The 27,130-nt window shown below is 33.8% G+C and overlaps 1 protein-coding gene across 3 annotated transcripts in view; it reads right to left on the bottom strand.

The window, feature by feature from the left end:
* LOC116342941 (gamma-aminobutyric acid receptor subunit beta) overlaps nt 1–21,823 on the bottom strand; it is an 87,928-nt gene extending 66,105 nt beyond the window's left edge. For 2 of the 3 annotated variants that reach the window (XM_031770785.1, XM_031770768.1), the window contains exons 1-3: nt 21,641–21,823; nt 10,557–10,654; nt 7,792–7,859 (exon numbers count right to left, since the gene is read on the bottom strand). In XM_031770785.1, coding sequence (XP_031626645.1) covers nt 7,792–7,859; nt 10,557–10,654; nt 21,641–21,741 — 267 coding nt within the window. In that variant the 5' untranslated portion in view covers nt 21,742–21,823. The remainder of the gene's footprint in view (nt 1–7,791; nt 7,860–10,556; nt 10,655–21,640) is intronic. The other variant, XM_031770777.1, reaches the window with a different exon arrangement.
* Between the last annotated feature and the right edge of the window lie 5,307 nt (nt 21,824–27,130).

The following is a 27,130-nucleotide window of genomic DNA, read 5'->3' on the forward strand; positions in this document are numbered from 1 at the left end:
TTTGCAAGTTGAGGAAGAAAACCAAATCAATCGCTTTGTAACCGAAACAGATGCATGCCATCAATGTGTATATGTGCTGTATTATTTTCGTTAATTCATTGTTCTAAACCAGATAGATAAAGAGACCGCATGTTCCTGGTTTTGTTAAATATAATTTAAACCAAAAATAAGTCAATTGTCTCTTATCCATAAATTTTTCGGTTAATTATGTTTAATTCAAAATGCACAAAATTTAAGCAAATATCAATAGTTTATTTATAAATTATATACTTTGAGCGATTCATATATCCTAATACCAATTCAAATTTTTCGTTTTGTCTTTTTATTCTCAAATTGTATTAAAACCGATGAGAAAACCAATGTGTTTTTTTTGTTTCGTTTAATTTTGAGTAAAGCTTATTTATAAATACTATTTAAAAATAAATTGATGAAATTTTGTAAGTGTTTTTTTTTTTTTTTTTTTTTTTTTGAAACTTTGGTTTGTTTGTTTTCATTCTTTTTTTTTTTTTGGTTAGTTTATATTGTATATTTGCGTAAAACAATGAATTTTACATACGTGTTATCCCATCGCCAGCGTTCCACGAATAAAATTCAATTTATGTTCATTTTCAATTGATATCAGTAATTAATTATTCATTCAACGAATAAAATTCGAAATCAAAACCACAAAAAAATGTTCCTAAAAATTCCTAACGAAAAAAGCCAAAAACAAAAAATATAATGCCATTCACATTGCAAAAATGTTCCCCTGTTTTGTAGATATTTTGTGAGAGAAACAAAAATGAAATTGACGATAAACGAAGACCGAAAAAAAATCTATATAAATATAAATTCGAAGGGAATTTAGCGTTTTGGATTGGTGTGTGTATGTCATTCTCGAATAACACACACACATTGAGCAAAGAACAACCTAATATGTCAGCTGCGAAATGGTGTATGCCGTCATTCAAACGAACACAGCTTGCTTGTTCAACTTGAGAAACTTTCGATATTATATTAATATTATTCGAAGAAGGAAAAAAGAAGAAGATGGAACTGAAGAAAACCATGCGACAAAAGTGATAACCTTTTTGGTATTTTCAATACAGGAAATTGTTTTCCTTCTCGCTTTCAGCTTTTGAGAGGGGTTAGAGAGTCGGTGTTCAGAGTTTGATGTATAAATTTATTAGTTTTTTCCCTTTGAAATTGAATTTTCGCGCAATCCCAGAGAGAGAGTGTGTATATAACATTGGATCTAGAAGGGTCGCAACAAAAAAAAAGTCGACTGATTCATCGCTGACTGATTTTTCGTCACATACATACACACATAAAAAAAACACAATATTTTCCATCAGATTTGCGCCTGCATATTTTTCACATCCTGGTGAATATAATCTATTGCACCATCCGGTGAGTGAAAAAAGAACAGGCAATGCTAAAAGAATTGACCTTTTGCTGTGCAAAACCATTTTCAAGCAAATTATTCAACCGATTGCTGCATCGGCCAGTTTTGTTTAATTCATGACCGTTGATGCACTCGATGCATCGTGCGGTACAGTTTTTTTCTTCTTCTTCTGAATTATATATATATGTGCGTGTGTTGAATGCGATGAATGAAATGAAATTTATGTTTATAGACATTGGCGGTGAAAATTGTTTTCGATTAACTATTACATCTTTCCATATGGGCAGATGACAGACGCGTTCACTCTTGTTTGCATTCATTTTGTCTTCATATTCTTCAATTATATTGTAATTATGTTACATCTGCTACTAGTTATAAACTTCTGTTGGGATTGTGAATGGAACGAAACAAAATCGAATCATGAATAACGCATAAAATAATCCATATATGTGAAACTGATGCACCGCAGTGATTTCGACGACATTTCAAACAAAATGAAACTCACGACTTATGACCATAGTGTTTTGCTGTGATTTCCTTTATTTATATATGTCCCATAGGATAGCGGAATCCAGATAAAAGGATGATACATAAAAGAATCGTCTTCCATATATGTGTCCCTGCGTGCAATGGGCAACAACAACAAAAAAAACATGCTTTCTTTACATTTTTTCAATTCTCACGTTTTTTTAGCTTGTTCTTGTGCTTGAATATGTATTTGTGTGCAAATGACAGAGTTTGTAATGTAAACTGCACCGGAGCATAGTATACAATTGCGGCATGGACATGACATCAATGAAAGGCACACATTCCATTCGCCTATATTCACCTTATTTTAAAAAAACTATCTCGCTTACTTCTCATTTTCACTTTACCAATGTGCTAGAGCGACAGAAAGACAAAAAGAAACACTGCACACAGGGCATACGTGTGCTACACAATATACAGTCGGTTGAAAATGATCATCATCGTCATCATCAGTAGCAACAGCATAGACCGCGGTCGGTGAATGTGTTTTTTTAGGTCAGTTTAAAAGAAGTGCCATGAATATGATTTCTCGTGGTGCTCGTTGCTGTTCCGAATCATGTCACCGAAAGGGGATATTACACAACCGAATAACACAATGAATGGAGATGAACAGAACAAAAATATCGGAGAGCGAAAGAGAATGAAAGCTTTGCTCTGCCCTTTTCTCGTTTTCTTCTTCTTCGACATTATCTACATTTTCTTCTTTCTGTCTCTCACTTTTTGTTTGTAATGTTTTATTGGTGTGACAAATCTAAAAAAAAAAAATCTCGGCGCGATATCATTAGATTGAATATGCATGCGGCGACAACGACGATGACGACGACGCAATTCCATAAATATGATTAAATTGAACAGTTTTTTGTTTTATCGGCGAAATGTTCGTTATAACTTCAAAGCGATATGAAATTGAATTGAATTGAAGAAGAAGAAAAACAAATGTGAGTGAGAGATAAATTGTCATTGCCAATCAAAATTCGTACAATTCGTAACAGAAAATCTAACCGATTGCATCGCACAAATCAGAGTGTTTTTTTCTAACCGAACTGTTTTCCATTCTTTTCTCCTTTTTAATTTATTTTTTGTATTTTGATTACGAGCTTTTCCATCACAAAATTAAACTTTTAATTGGCTCCTCTCTGTCACATTGGAACGAGAGAGGAGAGTATAAAAAAAAGATGTGTAAAAACTCCGACATTTGCAATTCGAATGATATGTATGGTCTTGCTGTCGTGTAAACTTTCTTCGTTTTATTTGACATACTTTCGTCTGCATTTGTTAAGATAAGGAAATGCAAACAAACAAACGCATATATACAAAAGCATAAGAAATGCACACAACTTTGCATCATTCAGGGGGCAAAAGTATTTCGTATTAATTATTTGTGTAATTATATATCCAAATGTCAGGGTGAGGCAGAGAGACAGTGTGAGGGTGAAATGTGTACACACATACACACAAAAAAATGGCGATATCCTCAAACTAACTTATGTCAAATAGAACACTTGACAAAGTAACAAAACAAGGAAAACAAATGCAAACATCACAACATAAAAATGATGAACATACGGCATGAGGGCATATATGAAGCTGCACAATTATCATATGCATATTTGCTTGCTCTTTCATGCACACACAAACACACACGTAATCTCGTGTGCATGTGTGTGTCAATCTACTGGTTGCGCCGCGGCCCGCACTTCACATAACGTGTTGAAAATAATTCGCTCAGCGGAATGCGCTATACACACATAATTCTCTATGTTTTTTTTCTCTGTTTGCAACTATTGTAAAACATGTATCTGGGTGTCATACACATTATTATTATCGTCGTCGTCGTCGTCGTCGTCGTTGTCGTTGTCGTCGTCGTCATCGTCGTCGTCGTTGTTGGCGTCATCATCATAATCGTACTCAGCGAAATGCGAATGATATAGGATGTGCGCCCGCGCGTATGACGTTTACTTCGTATAAATATGCAATATGCACCGAAATTTTCAACGTCAATGATTCAGTTAGTTTTCTCTCTCGCAAAAACGTATGTGCCAGCAAGCAGGCTGACATCTCGCGCGAGAGCATTGAAAGTGTTCGGGATTGAGATAGAGTGTGAGTGAGCGAATGAGTAAAAACCATAGCCATTGATAGCATGAAAATCGCATATTTTCTTAAGCATCCTGACCTCATGGCTTTCGAAAATTTTGTGCGCATCTATTATGCCATGCAACATCATCGTTTGGCAAAAGAGAGACAGAGCATGAGTTATATGGTGTACACTATAACTGCTTTCCATTTTCTTCGTCTCTTGCATTATATTCACATTTCACATTTAATAAAATAATCGGGCAATTTTTTTTTGTTCATTTTTCGTTCGAACAATTTTTGGTATGTGTCGGCACATTTTCAGTTGTGAAAGCATCATGTTTTCTTCTGTTTTGGGAATGAGGAGAGATTTTTTTGGGTCAATTTTTTTTTCTTCTCTTCTTTCACATGATCCCATTTCTCTGACTGAGAGTATACTGCTGAGTCCATTTCATGCATATGCTCTGTGATTCTCTCTCGGACCAACATTAAAAATAGATTGTTTCTTCATCAATTCTTCCTAATCTTTAACATGGATCGTCAACTCTCCGTCTTTCTCTTGATTTCCATCTCTCAGACATGAATTGGCTTGCTGTAGCGCTCCCCAAACTTCTATAAACGGCCAGTTTCTAATTTCATTTTAGAATCATTAAACTTTGAATTCATTACTTTTGGGGCTGCTTTGACGTTGTGCATGATTTTCGAAGTTCTTCGACATTTCGGCTATTTTCATTGTTTTATTTTTCTCTCTTCGTAGAATTTCTGCAATGTTCACATTTTGGCTTTTCACAAAATAGTTATACTTGGATCGTTTTATATATCATTTTCTCCGAAAAATTGGCGTATGAATGTTGTAAAAGCTTTCAGTACTTGCTCTGCTGTATGCCACCGCCACCATTCTTACGGCTCGCACACAATTACTGCGAGAGAGAAAGACACACACACACAGAGAGAGAGAATGGGAAAGTGTACGCGCTGTGTATATGTAATTTAATATGAGCTTCCTTGATTGCTTTCTTTCGACTCCCTCGTTTGCCTCTTTTTCTTGGCGCTGACACAGAATGCTTTCATTTCCATTCCATAAACCAAAAATACCATTTATCTTTCGGTCGAAAAGCATTGACGTAATGCCAGTGGAATGAACGCGATAACGGGAGAGAGACACCGAGAGAAAGACAAGTTAAAACCGTGAGCAAAATCAAAGCGTCTACTTATTCGCACACTCTATGCCATCAACCACGGTAAAATATATATATTTATAAAATTATAATGCGTATTCAACGATCCCCATAATTTTTTATTTTTCTTTCATTCTTTTCACTTAATGTCACATCGCATTTTTGGCGTGTACTTGTGCAGTGCAGCAATGTGAATGAACAAATTAAACGAACAATGAGATCAAATTTATAATGATTAAAGTGCAGAGAATATGGTCATAGTTAAAGTGACAAAGCTTGTGTGCGCACAAGTGATACTCCCTTTTACAACAACAACAACAATGTATGGCATTACAACACATTTTGCTCTGGTCACTTTCGAAACGAATATCATTTTTTATGCACAACTTTTGTCAAATCATTTCATCAATTCCAATCAGTCATGTGATTGTACTTTTTCTCTCTTCGTTTTGATTATGCAATGAAAAAAGACGTCAACATTGAAATGGTTTTGACTCAAACTTTGACAAGAAATCGGAGAACGCAAATAAAAGGGAAAAAACAGTAATAAAAAGTACTCTTGAAACTCTTCTGTGTGGCACTTGAAAACTAAAATGAAATTTAAACTCTCACTCTCAATTACTTAATCTAAAGTGGAAGATGCATCGAAGTATTGCTCGAAGCGCTTGAACTCTTAAGTGATTTAATTGAAAAGATCGTAGTACAAAAATCAGCTTACCAACAACAACTGAGAATGGCTGCCGTTTGGCGGAAAAAACAAACTTTTAAATGGCACACCGATAAAAAAAAAACAATTGATGTTAGAAACCGCGCATATTTGGTAATTTTTCAATGTGATAAATTATTTTGTTGACGATATGAAGAGATTGAATTGAGATCCAGAGCTGAAATGAAAACAATAAAAGGCACATACTGCTTCTTAAAAAAAAATATATATCGAAAACTAAAAATGAGAACGAAAAGTAAAACTATACGCTTGAATAAAACCAAGTAAGATGCTCTTATTTCAATTGAGAAACGAGTTGAAGGCGGCGGGGAAGCCAGAAATATGAGAAAACAGATCGAATGGTTACAAAAGTTTAAACACATAAAACTCAAAACCTAAAGAAAATGAAAGAGAGCAAGGGAAAGAGAGAGAGATAGATAGAGATTTTATGACCTAAGGCTAACAATGCTCAAGCAATAACGTATCTCTATAATATAACATTTACAGCATAAGTTATGAAACAAAATAAAAACCAAACGAAATCGAACTGAAAATACGTAGAGAGAGAGAATGATAAATACTCTCAACACCATAACCGACAAAATGAACGATATAAGTTAATAATAGCGCAAAATAGTAAATACAAATAGATTTTAAATGATTAACATATAATTTCGTTCGAGATTGTTCAATTCAAAACTCAGATAAGGCGTGTGTAATTTGTGTGTGTGTTTCAACATTGAGGGTTGATTCTGTGAATCATTAAATCTGAATTTTTAAGTGGTACAAAAAACAAATTGATTGAAAAAAAATCGTGGTGTACATTTTTGCAAAGTCATTTCGAAATGAAATGAACTCGCCGGGAATAACAATCGTTACGTGAAATTGAACAAAAAAAATGGAGAAAAATAATCAGGACGGAAAAGTGTCGATCGAAATTCAATATCTAAATTGCAACAAACGACAATTCCAATAATGAATAATCTGAACAGCAAAAAATAATTGATAAAAATCACAAAAAAATTGTAATCTCCGTATTAATGATCTATTATTAAATTTTTTTGTTGGTTTGTTTGTTAAATTTTGAGCATATTCACATACTCGCATATCTGATGCGTTAATTTAGTTACAAATAGTGATATGGATATTGAATTACGGTACTTGGTATGCAAGAGAAAAAAAACGAAAGGGAAACAAAATATACAATCAAACAAATTTGCGTGAAAACTCAAATATAAAACGGAACAAAACATAAATCAAACGAGATAAATTCAATCAGATACTCTATCTGCATATTGGTTGTTAACAATATATAGGATTAGGTAGAGATGCTGTTATATGAATAATATGTGATATATATTGTATTTTGAATATAACTAGATATATTAACATAGAGATGAGCGCGCACGTATAAAAAAAATGATGATGATGACGAAATTAAATCGTCAATGGGACACAATGACGACGATGGCTCTTGTGATGTGTGATCGTGTCCGTGTATATATATATATTTTGTCTCTCTTTGGAATATGTATAATCAATTGAAAAGCGGATAAACGAACGCTCTTGTCTTCTCTACATTCTGCTCTTCATCGATGACAATCCGATCGAATGAAATGTCAAACAGATAGAAAGAGAGTGATATCACACAACACACAACCATTGGCGTGAGTGTCGTTTGGTGCGAGCGCGCACATCGCGCACGAAATAATGATTATTATAATTATACTGAATTGGTTTTGTGTGGTTTTAATGGTGGGTCTATTATTATAATGGTGGATGTAATATATATGAATATAACTAAAGAAAAGGATCGACAGCAAAAAATCTTATGCAATTCATTTTATTATATTGCTAAATATTTTTTGATTTGGTTTTTTTTTGGTTTTGGTTTGCTAAGGTACGAAGTCATATATTTGTACCATTTTCACTTCAGACAGCGAACTGATCGACAGCACGTACATCGTTACGCCAACTTCAACTGGGGGTCCTGAAATACGGATATATTCGTTTTGTCATGTGTTCATGTTTCTTATAATTATTATTTGATTGTTTTTTTTTTGTTTTTTTTTTTTTTTTGGTTTTATCTTCGTTTGCTTTTGATTTGGGTCCGATTTTTATTATCGTCTAGCTAATTAAACAACATAAAAGAATAAACAATAGAAGAATGAGCAATATATGCTTCCCCTTTCTTGCCTTATGGTTTCATATTCTACCAATAAACTGATTTAAAACTAAGAGTGAAATGAAATGAAAATAACTTCAATTCGATAAAATAAAATTAAAATGTTTTATACATTTATCATCTCGCTTCATCTGAAGATTGAAAGTCTTAATGTATTCTATTTAGAATTCACTGGCATGGGTTGTGTGGGTATTTTTATGTTCGTTTTAAAAGAAATGTTCACTTTTCATGTTGGTTGTATCAAATTCGAATTGTGACCGTGCGTCTTTTAATGGAAGATTTGTTGTGGTTTTCTTTGTTTCAAACAGAATTTGATTCAATTAAAAACGAACATTTAAATGGTTTTTCGAATATTTTTTACGCGCTCTAAAATTACGAAATAATAAAAATGACAATCGCTTCGAATAAAACTATCTCTATCGATTTTGAAGTCAATTGTTGGAGGAAACAAAAATCGAACTCCAGTAGACAACAATAACAACAGAAATGTTAAATTCATAACTAATACGTTATACGTAGATAGAATTTGAGATTTTGAAAATTTTAATTTAATTAAGAAAACGAATTCAAATTAATTGAAAATTGAATGCAAACAATGGATCGAACATCAAATCAAATTCACTGTGTCGATGTGCATGTGCGCCAATGTACAACGACAATGGCATTTTAATTGATTTCTCGTGTGGACCAACCAAATAAAATCAATTGAATCGCACAATTATTTAACGCAAAAATATCGAACAACTATTGCAATCGAATTTGTATGTGTGTTATCCCCGGTTGGTCGAAATCAATTTCCGTTGTTTTATCAACTAACCGCAATTTATCGAATTGTGAATTTGAATTGTATTCGCCATATGTTTTCCGCTCTTATGTACACAATATATATACATTATGAAAATAAATGGAAATGAAGAAAATTAAAATGTTCGCATTTTATAAGTAATATTGTCGTTATTCTTGCACATTGATCGCTGAGATGCAATTTTCGAAACGAAATAGCGCAACAACACGAATTAAATCGAAAACGATAAGTAAATATAAAGAAAAAATAGAGAGAAAATAGAAAAAATATTGTATGTTTTATTACAGGCCCATCCATAACTGGATGCAGCCATATGTTATTTCTTAAATCCACTTAAGTTCCATCGTAAACTTTACTATCGTCACTTATACAGTATAAGCTCTCACAAAACAAAACGAAAAAATTTAAATAATATTGAATAATTAATTAAAGACGATACTATTTTGTTTGAAACAGTAGCGGTGCTTGTTAATTTATATGAATATTTCTTCTATGTGTTCAGGATCGGGATGAAGAAAGATAAAGAGATCGAGTTGAAAAAACAACATTTCGACTTTCAAATTGATTACATCAATACTGCGGATTGAATGTTGAAAAATTGTGTTGTTGTGTGTTTTTCTCGTTCTCTCAATCGCTCAGACAGGATGAATGCCTATTCTTGTTTTGGTCTTTCTTCATCTTTTCGATCCCCATAAAATCAATTTATTTTATTACGTAAGAACGCCCTAACGTAGCTCAATTTTGTGGGTGGGTGTATTTTTTTCTTTTTTTTTTTTGGTTTCATTTGGAAATTCATGAAACAGTGTCACTCCAGAAAGTTTTTTTTTGTGTTCATCTTCTTTTTATACCCATTTTTTTCTTAATACAGAATCCATCAAACCTACTTAACTATCTGTCGAATGGATTTCAGATTCCATGTAATGCGTATTTTTTTCAGTCTTGTTTCCATCCATTTTGTCATTGTCATTGGCTTTTGATATTCACCAAAGTTTGAAACAACAACAAGAACCAAAAGAAACAACAAAAATGTGTTTTTCTATTTCAAATTACGTGAGATCAACGCAGAGAAAGTGAACTGGGCTTATTCGATAGCGAATCAGTTTAGTTTCGATATTTTTTTTTTTTATTTGCTTCGGAAGTGACACCGATTCGATGAATACATAATATTGATGAATTAGCAAATCAATTTGAGACTCGATTAAGAATGATTTCCTAAGGTATTTCGCTTTCATTTAAGCTTTCCTTCATTTCATTCAGCATTTCTATTCGAATTTTGGAAAATGAAAAAACATAAGCCGAAAAAAACTCGATTTGAATTTAATAAAAAATTCTAGAACAAATTTATCAACAACTTGAAAATCGAATTTTTGATTTATAGTTTTTAAATGCCCTTATCGATGCTATTTATACAACGGATTTTATTTTTCTTATAAAAAAAAAAACAGAATTCGTGGGAAAACAATTTTTTTGTAAAAAGAAATTTATCTTTATGAAAATATGTGTATATAATAGATTCTATTTTGATGTTTTTTTAGAATGAATAAAGTTTTAAAAAAGCTTTGATTTCTTGGTTTGATTTCTTGAATTGAAAAGAAAAAGTATATCGTTCGAATTTCAATGTATTTAGATTATTAGCGTAATTGTTGGTTTTTTGTAGATTAAAGTGTTTCTTTTGTTTGTTTGTGATTGATTCTTACCTCCGTAATTTGGTCTTACTCTCTTATCGTAACTATGACTAAATGAATCCAAGATTTCCGATATGTTGACGTCGCCAAACATGCTGCCACCTGCCGAACTGTATGATGAAAGATAAATATAGAAATTAAAAATAGATCACTACTTCGGACAAAATTAATAAAACACATGCGACAACGAAATGCGTTCACATGGCAATGAATATCATGACATTGATGAGAATAGGTAAATATGCAAATACTAATTTTAATTTCAAATACATTGCTTATTATTATAGTTTCTGACCACAATTCAATCGGTAAGGTACGGTAAAATTAAATCAGACACAAATTGAATGAAAGCAACTGAGAAGCGACATACTTCTTGAAGCAATTACAAATAGTCTAAATGAATTGAGCGCCGAAAACATAATGTGTACATAACCCGATCACTTGTTGATTTTGAGATATATTAATTCAGAAAGTGACTAAATAAATGACTTTGAACCAATAAAGCCACTCTATGTTAAGCGCAATGTAAACAAAGTACCATCAGCATCAGCGAGAGAGCATTCTTGTATAAATACACACACACACACATAGAAATAGAGAATGAGAGTCAAATTGAAATTGTCTATGTGTACACCGGAATTAATGTGGTTTAATGAATTAAATTAGCATTTGAGAGTGAAATTGAAATTGCACCAATTAAAAGAAGCATGCATTCATTTGGAAAACGTTAAATTATTATATGGAAGAGAGAATATGTGAAACAGTTCAAGGCGGTGACGATAGCGTCGGCTGTGGCAAGAAATAATGAACAATGATAATAGGAGAGAGAATGTTGCCACAGTTTGTGTGTCATATACAAAACACTTTTGAACGATAAATAAAAAACATTGATTTCGTTTCCCTTCGATTCTAGCATAAGCTTGAATTATTCGAGAAAACGATGATTCACAACAATACGAAGATAATGAATTATTTGAGAAATTGAAATCGATTTGACGCGAGAGAAAGAGAAAAGTAGAGAGAAGAAGGAACACACCGGTTTTGTCAATTCGGCGACAGTGGTGTACAAGTACAGCTCTAATTTTTTGGCGATTAAATGCCAAAATATACGAATAAACGCAGCAAAACAGTTGAAATTTCGTGGTTATTGTTGTTGGTTTTAAAACAACAGTAAATACCAACGAAGCAATGCAGCGCCCACATATAAAACGGCATGGAACGTTGCAGTGGTATGTCAGGCTACACAAGTGTTCGTTTCCGATTTTAATCTGAATTTTAAAAACAAAACGTCACGCATTCATCCAGCTTTAATCAGAACGGAAGAAAACGTACAATATATAAAGTATACGAAAAACGGAAATCAAACTCAATCTATCCCACATGCTCTTTCTCTCTCCACCATTGCCGGATAAAAGTTGTGTGCGGTGGCGCGATAAAGTCGCCACATCACTTTATCCATAGCACCAGGCCATATAGCCATTAATTGAACAATACCGAAAATGGAATTCAACTACCATTACCACCACCACCATCATCATCATCATCATCATCATCATACATAGCAATATATAGGGCGAAAGCACAGATTTACTTGCACACAGAATTAACCGAAAAGGTGTAAATGAACAATTTTCTGCATTAGCCTTTGGCACCGTTTTCGTTTTGTTTGGGTGCACATCATTTTTGTGTATCATTAGAGATTATACATCCGGATGAAAAAAAAAAACTTTATATTCTACGGTATGATGTGAAAATGTTTACATTTTCTCGCAAAATTACTCGCTTCATATGTATGATTTTGTCTGCATTTTGGCCCGAGCGCACACAAGAGACAGAGAGAAAGAGAGTACATTGTTATTTATTCAATGATTTTTGTTTAAAAATTTAAATGGCTTTTATTGCCCTGGTTTCGGGGGCAGATTAATAACATTTGCCCGGAACCTGTACGAACACTGTACCATATACAATGTGCACATAAACAAACAACAAGAATAACAACAATTTACAAAAAAAGAGCTTTATGAAAATACAATTTTATTATTATCATTTCTCGTAATGACGCGATGAACTTGAAAATTATGCTGGTTATTGTTCATGCTTTTAATGTGTGCTTAAGTCGAGTGCGCGCACACAATCAAAATATGATGAACGTTTTGAATGAGAGCGTAAAATGAGAGCAAATAATCAGGACACATAAATACCAACAATATATCAATTTAAATCGGTTGAGTTTACAGGACTTTTTTTTTTACTCTTAATTTAGATACACAAAACATCAATTTAAGGTGGGCTTTTGGTTGCATTTTGTTCACAAAAAATTCGAGTCATACGTCCTCACTTCAGGGGATCGAGGTTTCCGATTACCCCCTGATGAAGTGTTACCCCTCACAAATTTTAAAAGAATTCTTTTAATTTGCTGGGGTTTTTGATTGGAAGAGTGAAGACCTTTTTTCTGCTCCCCAAGTTTGAAAACACTAAATACAATTTGCTTTTTTACTTAACCCTCTCGATTTCCCCAATTAGACTCCCCTTTTTTTCAATTAATATTCTCACATATTTTAACAATGCCATCGATTTATCGTTAGGCAAGTTTTATATTAAAATCAGCCAAAATATGAAGCATTGTTAAATATAATGACATCACAAGATGAAAACAAGTGATTGAGCATATGAAGTTGTTTTGAAGTCGCAAACATTCTCTTTTGTCTCTTGCATTGGCTGCTCGAATTGAAAACTCAATTGCTCGTTCAAGCTTTACATTGACGTGTTGATAACATATGATCACGCCAACTGCATCATAATGCCAATAAAAAGCATACAATTTTTTTTAAATAGATATGAGTGAAATTTAAAACTAATTTTGTGTATTGAATGGCGTCGATTAGAATAGATAACTTTCTAATTGTTTAAGTGCATGAAGAATTTTCATTAAGTGCAAGGTGGTATACGTAACGAGATGGCTTAATTGGTTTTAGTGGTAACGCACTGCCAATAAGTGTCGTTTCGTTTGACACACACACACCCATACATATAAGAGCCCACCATGGCTGAACTTAATCCAATTTAAAACTTGATGTGCGTACGATATTTCAAAAATGAAATTCGAGAGACAATCGAAGAATCCATACCAATGGATGGATTGAGCATAGAAAATAAAACATACATTTTACATATTCCCTCAATAAATAATTGTTGTTCGGAGTGTAAATGAACGGATTCAATGTGTAGTGTGTGTACGGGTGTTCATTTGCGTTTTGATGTTATATCATCGATAAGACGTGAACAGAGACATACATAAGAAAACGAAATGCGCGTAATTGCCCAAACATTACTTGAACATCCATTTTTGCCCGATTTTACATCGTCTACATTTCGTGGCGTTTGTCGGGCATATGGGCAGGGGGTATATGCAGTTGTAAAAGTCACTCTGATTGTGTTTCGTTATTCCACTTCACTGGCATTGTGTGCGAATTGTGGATTATGTGTATGTATTTATATATGCTCAGTGTTTCTAACGCTGCCACAGACCCTGGCAACTTTATTTTAACTTTTGTGCGCTGTTTTTCTACATCCATTCCCAACTCCTCGTCGTTGTCGTCGTTCGCTCGCTCTTTTTTGTCTTTGACTTTTTTTTAAAAAAATACGTGCGTATGGGGTGGAGAGGTTTGTGAGCGCGCATAAATGTGTTTGTTCTTCGATAAACCCCTATATTTGGCTATGTAAATAGCACCACAGAGAAAAGGAGAGAGAGCTTTTCAACGATGAACATAAAGAAGAAGAAGCGAAATATCTCGCATAACAAATCAAATATTGTCAATTTAGTGGGAAAAAAAGAAAAAGAAGTAGAGAGCTTTGTATGTTTTTGAATGGATCTATTCAACTTTAATCCGGTTATAGAAATTGGTGAAGGGATTTTGACAAACATACATACCGTATGCCAAAATCCGAAAATTGTCGTATGCAACGATACATCGTGTAAATATGACTGTTGAGTAATATTGAGCATAAAAAATATTGGAAATGACGACGACATAAGAGAGAAAAAAAAAATAAAACAAGAATCTGGGCAACATCTTTCAAACCACGTTTTGAACATTTTGCACACATTCAATTCATGTTAAACTTATATGTTAAACTTTGATTTGCTCGAAATTAAATGTTTGAAATATGCTTATTCATCACCGAAGAAAAAACACACTGAACGAAAATCATTCTTTTTTTAAAAATATTTTCCAGGCCAATTGGCAAAGCTAAAGGCAAACAATATAATAGACAGAACACAAGCAGCGCCTTTAAAAGCACACATATACACATGGATACAGTTATTTTATAGCATTTAATAATTGAATATAATCATAATAATATCGCTGTAATGCAAAAAATTAGTTTGATTTGAATGCGTGCTGAGTAACATTCAAAAGCTTTGGCAATTCTTGTTTTGTTTTCAACAAAGTACTAGAACGAGAACAAGCAGAAGAATGAAAGAAAAAAAAATTAAAATAATCCATGGAATTTATTTCATATGAATACCGAAAAATTACCAAAATACAAATGGGATAAAGTGCTATAACCTATAAATAAAATCAACAGCAACAATAGATAAAGAGAAAGTCGCGCCGTTTACGCGCCACACCCAAGATGTATTACATTTGCTTTGTACTGAAAATTTTCACTCTGTGTGTATATCGTATGATGAAGTGAGCTTACTAAAATTCAGAAAAGTCATCTAAACACAATGGCCATAAGGGCACTATGTATTCTGTTGGCGTATTAGTCTGTGGCCGAGGTCCGAGAGTCAATTCAATATCCCTTAGTCTTGGACTCTTTCACCCGTCGTTCATGTGCTTTTTTTTCTGCTCCTGCTATTCGTTGGCACATTTTTATTTAAATGTGTAGTCATGAAGGCGTATAAAAAACCGTTTTTAATAATATATTTGATTTTGGTCTATATAAATTTTCGGCCAAATCATGCTGAACCCCATGCATGTTTTGTTGACGATCAAGCACACGCACATTGGCCTCCCCCTTTCAGGCAAACACAGACACATACACACACACACAAAACATCGACACCGAACCGAGCTGTTTTCATTTCAGCAAAATCATTTGCTTTTATTCACTTATCTATTTTTTTTTCTTTCGTTTGGTTCATTTAAGCATTCGAAAGACGTTCTTCTTTCTATCTATCTAATATCTTTCACTTGATATTTCTTGTTGTGTATGGCAAACACAATACAACAGAGCACGTCTCATGCGCAAGGGTAAAAACTGGTAAAAACTCAATTCACTCGGTTCTACTCTGACAACTTTTTGCCCTGAGAATAACACATATTTTGTGTGAATAGAAACATACACCATAGCCATACGCATACTATTATGCATGAAAAAGACGGAAAATGAACACAACGAAAAGCATAGAGACGATGGAAAAGAGCAAGAGAGGAATATAAAAAGATGAAGAAGAGAAAGAGCGGCAAGAACAAGTGCGATTCAACTCTGTTGGGTATCATTTATGTAGAGTACCGTGCATACATATTTATGCGTTCATTTACAAAACATTGTAACCGTAATGAAAACCGAAAACTTTTATGAGGTCCTGGAATAACTTATTAACGCCACTGGAAACACAATTCAGTAAAATATTAAATCAAATTAAGAGCAATGCGGAACGCTTGAAAAATTATAAATGAAAAGGAATGCAGTCTTTTGCTTTTGCCCAGCCACATATCTATATATATATTTATAAGCACAAACACACACTATTAACTAAGAGCTGCAAAAAAGAAAATACATAATTTGAAGTGGTGTAAACGGGTCGATACGGCTCACCAAAACATGGACAATATATAATAATAAGAAGAAAAAAAAACGAAAAAAGGAATTACTTGAAATTGTGCGTTCGTTTGCTTTTGATTGATTTCATAAAGCATACGACGAAATACAGAGAAAGATAAAGAAAAAAAATGTTGGTCCTTTGTTACGCAGCACAGATCAAAGTCATCGTTGCACACCGAAAATTGATCAACGCACACCATCACGACCAACTGACTTTCAAATTCATTGATCTGAAACACAAGAAGAATTGCCAAGAAACAATCTAAATGTAAATGGAGGCCCGTGTATGTGTGCTCTGACGAGCGAGAGAACGAAAGATAAATGTTCAACTGAACCCAAAATATACCCTTTTTAAGCAATAACCCAATGCTGTCGAAGTCAAAGCTTTGAATTATTTTTTTGTGTGCATGTGTGCGTATTTTTCCACGAAAAATCAGCAAAATCATTTCCCTTAATTTATTGCGCGCGAACAAAGAAAAGTTCAACCGAACTTAGTTGAATAAGAGTTAAAATTTACCAGTTTCGTGCTTGTTTTTCATTCAGATATTCAGAACAAAAAAAGTTTTTCACGCTCATGTTACAACACAAACGCATGCATTGAGTAATTATTTCATTGAATTTCAGTATCTCGAATTTGTCATCATCGAATAAAGACGAATGAATGTCGATGAATACAACAACGATCGGGAACAATGTCAAAATATATATATATATATATCTTGAAACACATAAATGCTCTTATGGGCTTTTTCTTCGTCATTCTTATCAAGTACACGTCAGAAACTTACACCATTTTAAAATCAGGTTTTTGAAGGGCTTCTATGGAAAAAGACAAAAAGCGGAAACGAACGCACTCACCAAAATCGTTTTAAAACTAATAACATTTCTCTTCGATGTCGCCATTGTTGATGATGCACACTCGAACACATAAAACCATGATGTAAATTTTAACATCATTTTGTTTGCGCGCTTATTTTAAAGTGTAAAATTAAGAAAAATCAACCAACACAAATATATGGCAATGGGATTAGGGGAAAAAGCACTGCAATATCATACGGCTGACATTTTTTGTTCAACGAATCTCAATCGCAATACACACTGCACATAATCAGAAACAATGATGACACAGGTGTAGCGTGCGCAATGAAAATGGAACACAGGCAAATGAAAGGGAATGAGTTAAGTGTGATACGAACAAGAAAAAAAGAACAAGAAAAATAATCACACGTGTAACACATCAACCATCACTCATGGGGTGGCAATCGCTATTGCTACAAACTGTTCTAACTCTTCGTTTTTACTGATGGGCGCTACCATATTGCAAAAAATATTTATTGTTTTTGAATGAGTACGTTTTAATATTCAATCTAGTTCAGTGTATGATGTAAATCGTGTTCAGTGCATGAAAAAAAAAAAGAAGAAGCAGTGTTATCAACAAAAAATAGTACAAGAATGGTACACTTGAAAGAGAGTTAAGTGCATGCATAACTTACGTACACACTTTGATATAGTAAAATAAAATCGAGTGTAGCCGATGCGCGTACTTGAGGGAAAAATGTAATGTCAAGCAAGGAATCGAACACGCAGAGACGCGATAAAAAAGCGTCTTCAAGATATTTACACAAGCTCAAAGGATCACAAAAAAGCAAAGTACACACACACACAGAGAGAGAGAGAGGAAGAGTGAATAAAGGAATGCAATAGCAGGAAACAGGCAGACTCACGCACATTCACACGCACGCCGACAGTCGAACAAATTATTCATAACGACATAAATGAGAGAAGAAAGATAGCGCAAGTTAAGGCTTTTGCACGACATTGAACTTAATTGTTAAACCTCATGAAAGTATTTCCGTTTAACATTTCCGGAGACTTCAAAACTAAATTAAAAATTAAAATCGGATGTTGAATCGGTAGCAAAGTGGTAAAAATTTTCTTCACTCAATTTCATTTGTGCGATTGTCACTGTGTGTTTGTCTTTGCGCGTACGTGTTTTTTTCATTCTTGTTTAATCGTCCTCCTATCTTCGTTAAACATCATCTCTTTTGACTATTGAATAGAATGCACCACAGAATATAAAGTCACCATATTAAATCTATTTTGATTCGGCAATTTACTGCCGAAAAAAGGAAACTGGAAACACGTTTCGGTAAATAAATGCTCGCTGATGAAAAGTATTTGATGACTTTCTTCCTTCTTGACGAACGATGATAACAAAATCAACGACACAAATATCATAACGATTTGCGTATGTCCTGTATGAAACGTACACAAATGATGAGAGGAAAGCACAGTAATCGAACGGAAAAAAGGGTCGTGTGTTCGTATTTCCGGTTGGTTTTGCTGGTAGGTAAATTGCGGTTACACATTACAGTTATTGATGTAAATAGTAGGAACGGACATACGAGATACCATCCAGAAAAGCATTTATGGTAATCGAATGCGTTATATGCATACAACACGACCAATTCGACGATTAAATTGGCAACGAAATGAACTTAAAGACATAGACAGAGAGTGAAAAAGGGATCGTCAAGTGAAATTGAGTACTTGCATATATGGGAAGGAACTGTTTAAAAAATATTGTGTGATGACAAGAATAACAATGATGAAGACATTTTCTCATACCCCCCTTGGTACAAACACTTGGGCTAATTTCAACAGCAATTTCATCTTGGGTTGTATGTATGTGTGTAGTTCTTGTTTTTTTTTTTTTCTTCTCACAATCTATCTCTTTCACTTTACTGTTTGTTCACAGTTCAATGAGCCATCTTATCGTATCGCATCGAACAATTAACAGAGTTAAGCATAATTGACATCGATAATAAGCCAGTGAAAGTTGTTAAGAATTAAGTGTTGTAATTATCTCGAAATGTTTGCGCTTTTCATGTTTGTTATTATTGTTTTTCTCATTCGCTTGGTGCTCGATAAAATTGAAAATGTTTCCACGGATACATCAACGCTTTAACTTCCATTGTCCTTACTTATGTTTGCAAATAAAAACCACTTCAAATGCAAATGTTAAACAAATAAATCCAAGAGCGGTCCCATCGACTGCGAATGAAAAAAAATAATATAAATAACAAAAAGCACTCGACAACATTCGCAGCATCACCATTTGACATCATCATCATACAGGTGACGGTTTGAGAGTGTTATACGTCTCTTTCTCTGTCTAAAAAAACGCACTGTGTTGCATACAAACACTAACGATCTGCGGTTTAATTCATCAATGTGGCTCAAAACATGGATGAGCATGTTTTTCATTAAATTGTGTGTAACCATTTATAACAATAACAGAAAAAAAAACCGACCACAAATTAAATATCACCATTTGAGAAGAGAGCGTGTGTTTTATTTCGAAACCGACTAACCGTATGATTATTTAATCTCTTTGGCTTTTTCCATTTTTAGTCGGATGACAACAATTTAGAACGCCCTTTCTCTTCATTCCTCTTTGTATCAATATTCAGGTGATGTCATTAAATGTCAGGCTTTTCTCTGTTCTACTTTTTTTTCGAGTTAGTTGATTCGAATGTTGTGTAAAAACTATGTTGACCAGCAACCACTAATCTCTATTTAATTCAAATAATTTTCACACGAATTAGTAATTAATGTACAATTAAACGAAAGTTCTTCGATAAGTTAACGCAATTGAAGTTTGTTTGTGTTCATTTGTGTGAACGAAAGTGAATAAACCAAAAAAAAGTGGCTAAACGAAAATAAACGCTTTTATGTAATCAATTGAAGTGTTGCTGACTGAGTCTAAAAACAGACTTACACCCAACATTTTGTTGAATTAAATCAAGCGTAAACAGACACACTTTTACATTCACGCAAACATCTATAGTCATATCAAAATTGGAGACCCATCGATTCGAATGCCTTCAAGATTAACATCATCATCATACGATGGAATTTTGTTGAATCCAATTAAGTTTTTTGACACACAAAAAAAAGTGACGTGAAATTAACCAGATAAATAGAAATGCAAATATACCGCTCACGCGCAAATTTAATCAACCAATAATAATAATTGTAATAACAAAAAAAAAAAATAAACCATTCACATGCAATACACACACACACAGACAATTAATCTGAATAAAGACACTTGCGATAAAGTGTTGCGTTTTTTTTTGTTCTCAGTTAAATAAACCCATTGCGCTTTGGCAACGTTTCATCAAGAAGAACATCTTATCATAATATTATTATTGCCATTTGTTGCTTTGCGCCTCAATTGACCCCCACACAAACTAACAGACCTCCGCCTCCCCCCCCCACGTTCCAACCCCGACATGAGTTGATTTTGGTTTCGCTCTTTTGAAATGCAAAAAAAATAAAAGCCAAAATGGCACTTTGAAAAGCCTCTTTGGTCTGTTTACTTCGATTTCAAGTGGAAATCCACTTGACGCTCAGCGAATAATAGATTCAATGAATACGTTCATTCTCTTTTTCTCTTACTCTTTCTTTGCATTTCTTAAAATTGTTGTTCGGTTTCATTGGAGCTTTTAATGCTGGTGAAGACAAAAATGTCTCATAAAACATGTGCGAAACGCTTCAAGATGATGTTGAAAAGGAGGAAACAGCCAACAACAACAATAATTACTTTTGCGATTCGCCTTTCCTGTCCTATTCGATGAGACATTTCGATAGGACATTTCGTGTGATGGTGTAAACTTCTTGAGCCAAGTGGCTGTATGCATTGAAACTGATTTTCATCTTCGTCATTGTATATGCGATTGATGTTCGATGATGAAAAGAAATGAAAGTTCGTCCACTTGGCGCTTTAAAAAGAAGATGCCTTTTTTCTATCAACCAATTCGTAACAAACATAGTCACATGCAGGGTCAATGCATCGACTGATTGACAGTATTAAAAATGTCTGCAAATATATTTTCTCATCTTTGGAATTAACCAGACGAATGATTCGAATGTCGTTTATTCTCGAAAAGTTTTATGACATAGATAAATTGGCATTTGAGAGAATAAAATGCCACTTGACAGATGAATTTCACCCCATTCAACAAAAAAAAAAATTGTACAAATAATGTGGAAAAGCTCCAATTTTTTTTTGTTCTCTAACCAGTCGTTTACCATCAATAAAGTAGCCAATTTTTATATTGAATGATAAATGTCGATACACAATACTAAATGAAAATAAAGCGCATCACATTGACACAACGAACAAAAAGTAATGACAAAAGGAAAACAACAAGAAAATAAATGAAATGGTTTTGCTTTCAGTTTTATATACTTACGCTGCATCTACGGTATTCTGTTGTCTTGATGTGAACGATGGTAGGAATATGGCAATGGTGATTGTAAGCCATAGTATTAAACTTTTCGGCAGTAGATCCATTGTGTGTATGTGTTGTATTGTTTTGGTTGTTTTCCTCTTTTTGTTTAAACTTGTTTTTTTTTTTTGAAGTTTTAGTTTATGTTTCGATTTTGTTTTTATTATTATTTAAATTTAAGTTTAATTTTAGATATAAATTTTATTATACGCGCGCGCTTCCTAAATTTATTTCGTTTTTCGAATTAGTTAAATAATTTCTATTGAGTATTTTTAAGTGTGTGTTCTTTGTGTGTGTGGTTTAAGTAGTTTCTGGTTATTCACTACAGCTACTTCATCGTATAGTAGTATTTCATTGGAAACGAACCGCATATGAGAGAATTTATATACTTTTTGTATGTATATAGGTGGAGGGTAATTTCGTGAATATAACTCGTGAGTCTAAGGATGAAATCGTTTGATTTTTTCCGTCAAATTTGTTACACCTCTCTGATTGAATATAATTCCTTGTATTTTAAGCTTCGACTTCTGTTTTTTTATGTTTAAATTTTCGATATTTTCATTATTTTATGCGAGTGCGAGTTAGTTTCTTTTTTTATTCGAAAAAAAGAAGAAAAAAAAACAACGTTAAATTAGAATGAATGTAATACGCTCCGAGAGATGATGTATTCTTTAGAATGTGTAATGCGCTATCATTTACATGTGATCGCGTGTGAATTTTCTTTTATTCGTATTTTCGTGTATTCGCTATTATTCTCTTTTCTTTTATTTGTTTATTTTTTCTTCTACTTCTTCTTATATTATTTGCGCTTAGAAGACAAGACAATGACGTGAAGGAGTCAGTGGTGTTAAAAAATTACACTTTCCGTGTTTTTGTTTTTCTTCAGCTGGTTTTTCAGTTCCTTTTGCAACTATAACGATATTCCATATCAGTCGGTCAAAAGCACAACAACGATATGTGAAACGTTCGACAGCAGTTTGATTCTCGCGTTATGTACTTTGGTATGTGTACTTTGGTAATGCGCAAATTGAATATTCGTTCTGGAATTTTGCATGCATTTGATGTTGTTTGGTGTATTTATATATATGTGTGTGTTTGTTTTTTCTTGTGTGTTTTGTCTCGTCGTCCTCTCTGGCTGCTCTCAGTGCATGCTACTGTGTCTTGTTTAATTAATTTTTTTTGATGTTGCTGTTGTTACTGTTTACCTTTTATTCCGTCGAGTAATGTAATAATGGTATGTATATAAGTGTGTGTGGGTGCCTGTATAATGGACAATAACTTAGCAATGTATATGCGTTGTCATCCCAATTTCATAAGAAACTGGCTCATACCGGTTAATATGATTTTATATATTAATATGTAAACCATATTAATCATTGGCGTGGCAACGGAATGTCGACATTTTTGCAAAATCTCTGTGTCGGATGGAACATGTTTATCTCTCTTTTCTCTTCTGCTTCGTTCTGGTAAAATGAGAGAGAGAGGTGAAAAGCGCAAATACAACCGTGTACACCAGCAATTCTGATCCCCGTGTGTTGTCGTATGAGTGAGTTGGTTTATGAGAAAATGATGACACACCGTTGATTTATTGGTGTATGTATTCGATTACTTTCTCGTTCAATTCAGTCCAGTCCAGTCCAGTCCAGAAAACTTTGATGTTAACCACACACACTCTTCGTCTCTCTTACTTTCGAATTAAATGGGCTATGTTTTTAATTCTATCTCTCTCTCTCTCCCTCTCTTCCGCACCAAACGTACAACGAATAATAAATATTTATTGCGTAATGATTGCGTGCATTCCAAAGAAATTCCACGATTTCGATGCACTTTTTGTTAGCGCTCTTTCTCTATGTGTGTGTGTTGAAATACCTCTTGAACAAAGCAACAAGCACACACCACAATCAAACGATCTTCAGCAATTTGTTGTTCAGTTGTTTTGTCATAATTTTGTCCGCGATTTCTCTAGCTTGGACTGAATTACGTTGTTTTTGTTGTTTTGTTCGTTCGAGCTTTCGTTTTCGTACTGATTTCGCCGAGTTGCCGATAACCGTGTATGTATATATATATAGATTGATGTGCTATTTCACAAGTATTGAGTGGATGCGTATTCGTTGCGCGTCTAAGTCGCATATACACTTATTTGGTACAGGACACTTGTCCAATAACACAATCACTGTATCGTGCAAACACTATCGAGAAATATACATAAACTTGTTTTCTTTTTTTTTTTTTGTTATTTTACTTTTTACACAGTATTTTCTTTTTCTCCTTCTCTGGTTTTCGCCAATCGTCGCTTTATCGTTTTTTCTCTTTCACTCTTGTCGCGTCTATTGCATAAAATAAATCGTGTGTATTTGTATTTTATCCAGATTTCGATATTGTTTTGCCTTTCAAGAGTCTGATATATTTATTGTTGTTGTTCGTATCGAATATCTTGGTCTCTGTTTTGCTCAATGCTTATTGTTTATGATTTTTTTTTTATTATTTCAATTTAAAACAAAAAAAAAATAAGTTGTATGTATGTGTGTTTGTATGAGTATTTTATAATTTTCTTCGACTTTTTCTCGCCGTATCTGTCATTCGATTGTAATTTTATTATTATTATTATTTTTTCTATTTGTCCCTCTTTTTCTCTGTCTCGCACGTTCTCTTTGTCTGCTTCTGCTTTTCAATTTCGTTTCGTATATGACTTGCGTTAGCACTGTACAAATGCGATTTGCAATGAGTTCAAAGACATCGGTAACACTTTGCGTTTATCGTTTATATTTCTTTACCTATAAATAAAAAGGGAATAAATGCCAAATTCGAAAATAGAAATGATACCAGTTGGTTTCTTGAATGGAAAACTAACGGAGAAAGCGTTTAGCATTCTCTCTTTCTCTGTCACTCGCTCTCTTTTTCGCACACATTGATTCTCTTATTCGGAATTCTATTCGAACAATACATATATAAAGAGATATAGATAGATTCACGTATTGGAATATATATATTTTTTTTATACAGAAAGTGAGAGAGGGAGTCCTGTACCGCTCGACAGCGGGAGATATTAATTATTGAAAATGATTATGTGAATTGGATTCAAAGCAATCGCAAAATGTTCGTGATTTAACTTTTAATTCTTCAATTATTTTCTTTTTTTTTTTTCTTCAAAATTATGAACGGTCGTTGATTCTGCACAATTAGTTAATCTAATTATGATATCAACAAAGAACTAGATCACTCAATTCATTTTCGGTTTTGGCACTATTACTCCTCAAACAAATAAAACTGATTTTCTATTCCTATCTCTAAAGCGGAACAACAGTACTACAACGGTAGCACCATAGCTATAAAAAGAAAATTGCGAGTTCAAGCTTCTTTCTATGAACGGTGTATGTTAGGTATTCTTTATTGTTTATTTTTTTGCTCTTTGCTTTAATTTTCTTGTTGTGTTTTTTTCTTCTTCATTTGTTAAATGAGTTGTTTGTTATACACTAAATTTGTGAATTGTTTTGAATTAACGATTTAATGTTTATGCGAAAAAATGTGTTTAAGTTGAATTTTTTTTAGTGCGTGTGTTAAATTTTCTCTTTTTGCTTTGAAAAATGGTGAAATTTATTGGTGCTTTCTCTTTGAATTGCTGAGCCTATAACTACGAACATCCGTACAGACCGATTTTTTTCTCAGACTAGCAGAAATACTGGGCGGGACACATAAAATACGAAAAAGCACAATTTTCTTTACGTTTGGCCAGAACGCTAAATTTCGATTGAGAAAAATGCGTCAGACGCATGCGCCACAACCCCTAAACTAAAATGTACACGGTATGGATTCTCGTCGACGTCGTCGTCGTCGTCGTTGTACGCCGTTACCGTTGTCGTTCAAAACATACACCGAGTTTTCAACAAAATTCAAAGCGTTTCTTTTTCTGCCTGTGTATTCTTTTTCTATTGCCTTTCTATTGCGCCACACTGTGTGGACCCGCTTTGAAAGCACACATTTAAACAGATGGAATACGGCAATAAAGCGTCGATGTTCGCTCCTAAGAATACACAAAGAACCGTTCCAAAATCACGAACACTTGCAAAAAAGCTTACAGCAGCTAGAGCGCAAGCAGCGACAACAGCAACAACAACCAGTATATTGGAACTCTTGAAAAGAAAACATACGCTATTCGAATGCGAGATAGGAAGCTGATTCTCACTCTTCGAGATTTTGACAGTGTGTTATGTGTGCTTTTTTTCGATCGGTGTTTGCTTTTTCTTCTTTTGTTGGTTTTGCCACTTTGCACGCGACAACACAATACGGGTACACTTGTAAATTGAGTCTGTTTCCACAAATATGCGTAGCTACATACACACACACACACACACACATACAAACTCTCACACGCACAGCAACTCATCGCCTGACATATTATACATGTGCGTGTGCGTGTATTGGCTCTGAAATGTTTGCAGAAAAAAAATTCGGCCGAGATTTCCAGCCAATGGTAGTGTGCGGGTTGCTTTGTACAAAACACACACAAAATCTTTGTGTCGCAAATGACGAAAACAGTAATAGCAATCATAAAACCAGCCATTGATCTTCTACTAGTTTGAATGCGAAACTTTATTGTTGTTGTTTTTCTTCTTTCCTTATCTTAAGACACACAAAAAGAAAGGATGGGGGGGAGAGAGAGAAAATAATAACAAGTAAATCAAAATGGTTCACCATTCGCTCAAGAGAAATTTCCTGATTTTATTTTGCCATTTTTACCCTTTAGTGTTGATTTGGCATTATTAATCTAAAGCATGTGCGCGCTGATGGCCAAAAGCTCAGTATGCACACGAATATATACAGATGTTTTTGGGCGGCAGAAATACGCACATATGAAACTTGTTTGCCGTAAAAGTGGATTTTTTTCTGTCGTTCCCTTTGGTTTTCCTCTATAATTTCACATGAATGATGTTGTTGAGTGTGAAAGAAATGGAGTGTTTGAAGCTTAACCGGCTGAACAAACGAGAACATAACCTTTGACGATTGAATTGTGTATCGTAGATATCTCACACAGTTTACACGATGACTTTGTCAAATCCTTCATATTAATGCAAATGGCATCGGTAAGGATTTGGCGAACGCTACCATTATTAATATTTTTCGGTGAAAACGAGATAGACAGGAAAAGAGAGAAAACAAACAGATTTACGTGTCGTCAACTCAATCAACGTACATCATGATATGCTCGATAGAGTTAATAGGATGGCCGTTAAGAGTTGAAATATTGTACTTCAAATACGAAAAACTACCGCCACATTATAAGTGATGCGATGGCTATTATTGAAGCTGTATCACAATGGTGTGCTGCATTTGAACATTGAGTTAGTATGGAACGAATATGATATTATCGCACTTAATATCAAACCATACGCAGAGATAGACAACATATTTGTGTATGTGAAAGCTTTTGCACATGCACATTCGTAAAAATGCCGC

Source organism: Contarinia nasturtii, unplaced genomic scaffold (assembly GCF_009176525.2).
Source record: "Contarinia nasturtii isolate CC-2019 unplaced genomic scaffold, AAFC_CNas_1.1 Cnas_scaffold_129, whole genome shotgun sequence".
NCBI lineage: Eukaryota > Metazoa > Arthropoda > Insecta > Diptera > Cecidomyiidae > Contarinia > Contarinia nasturtii.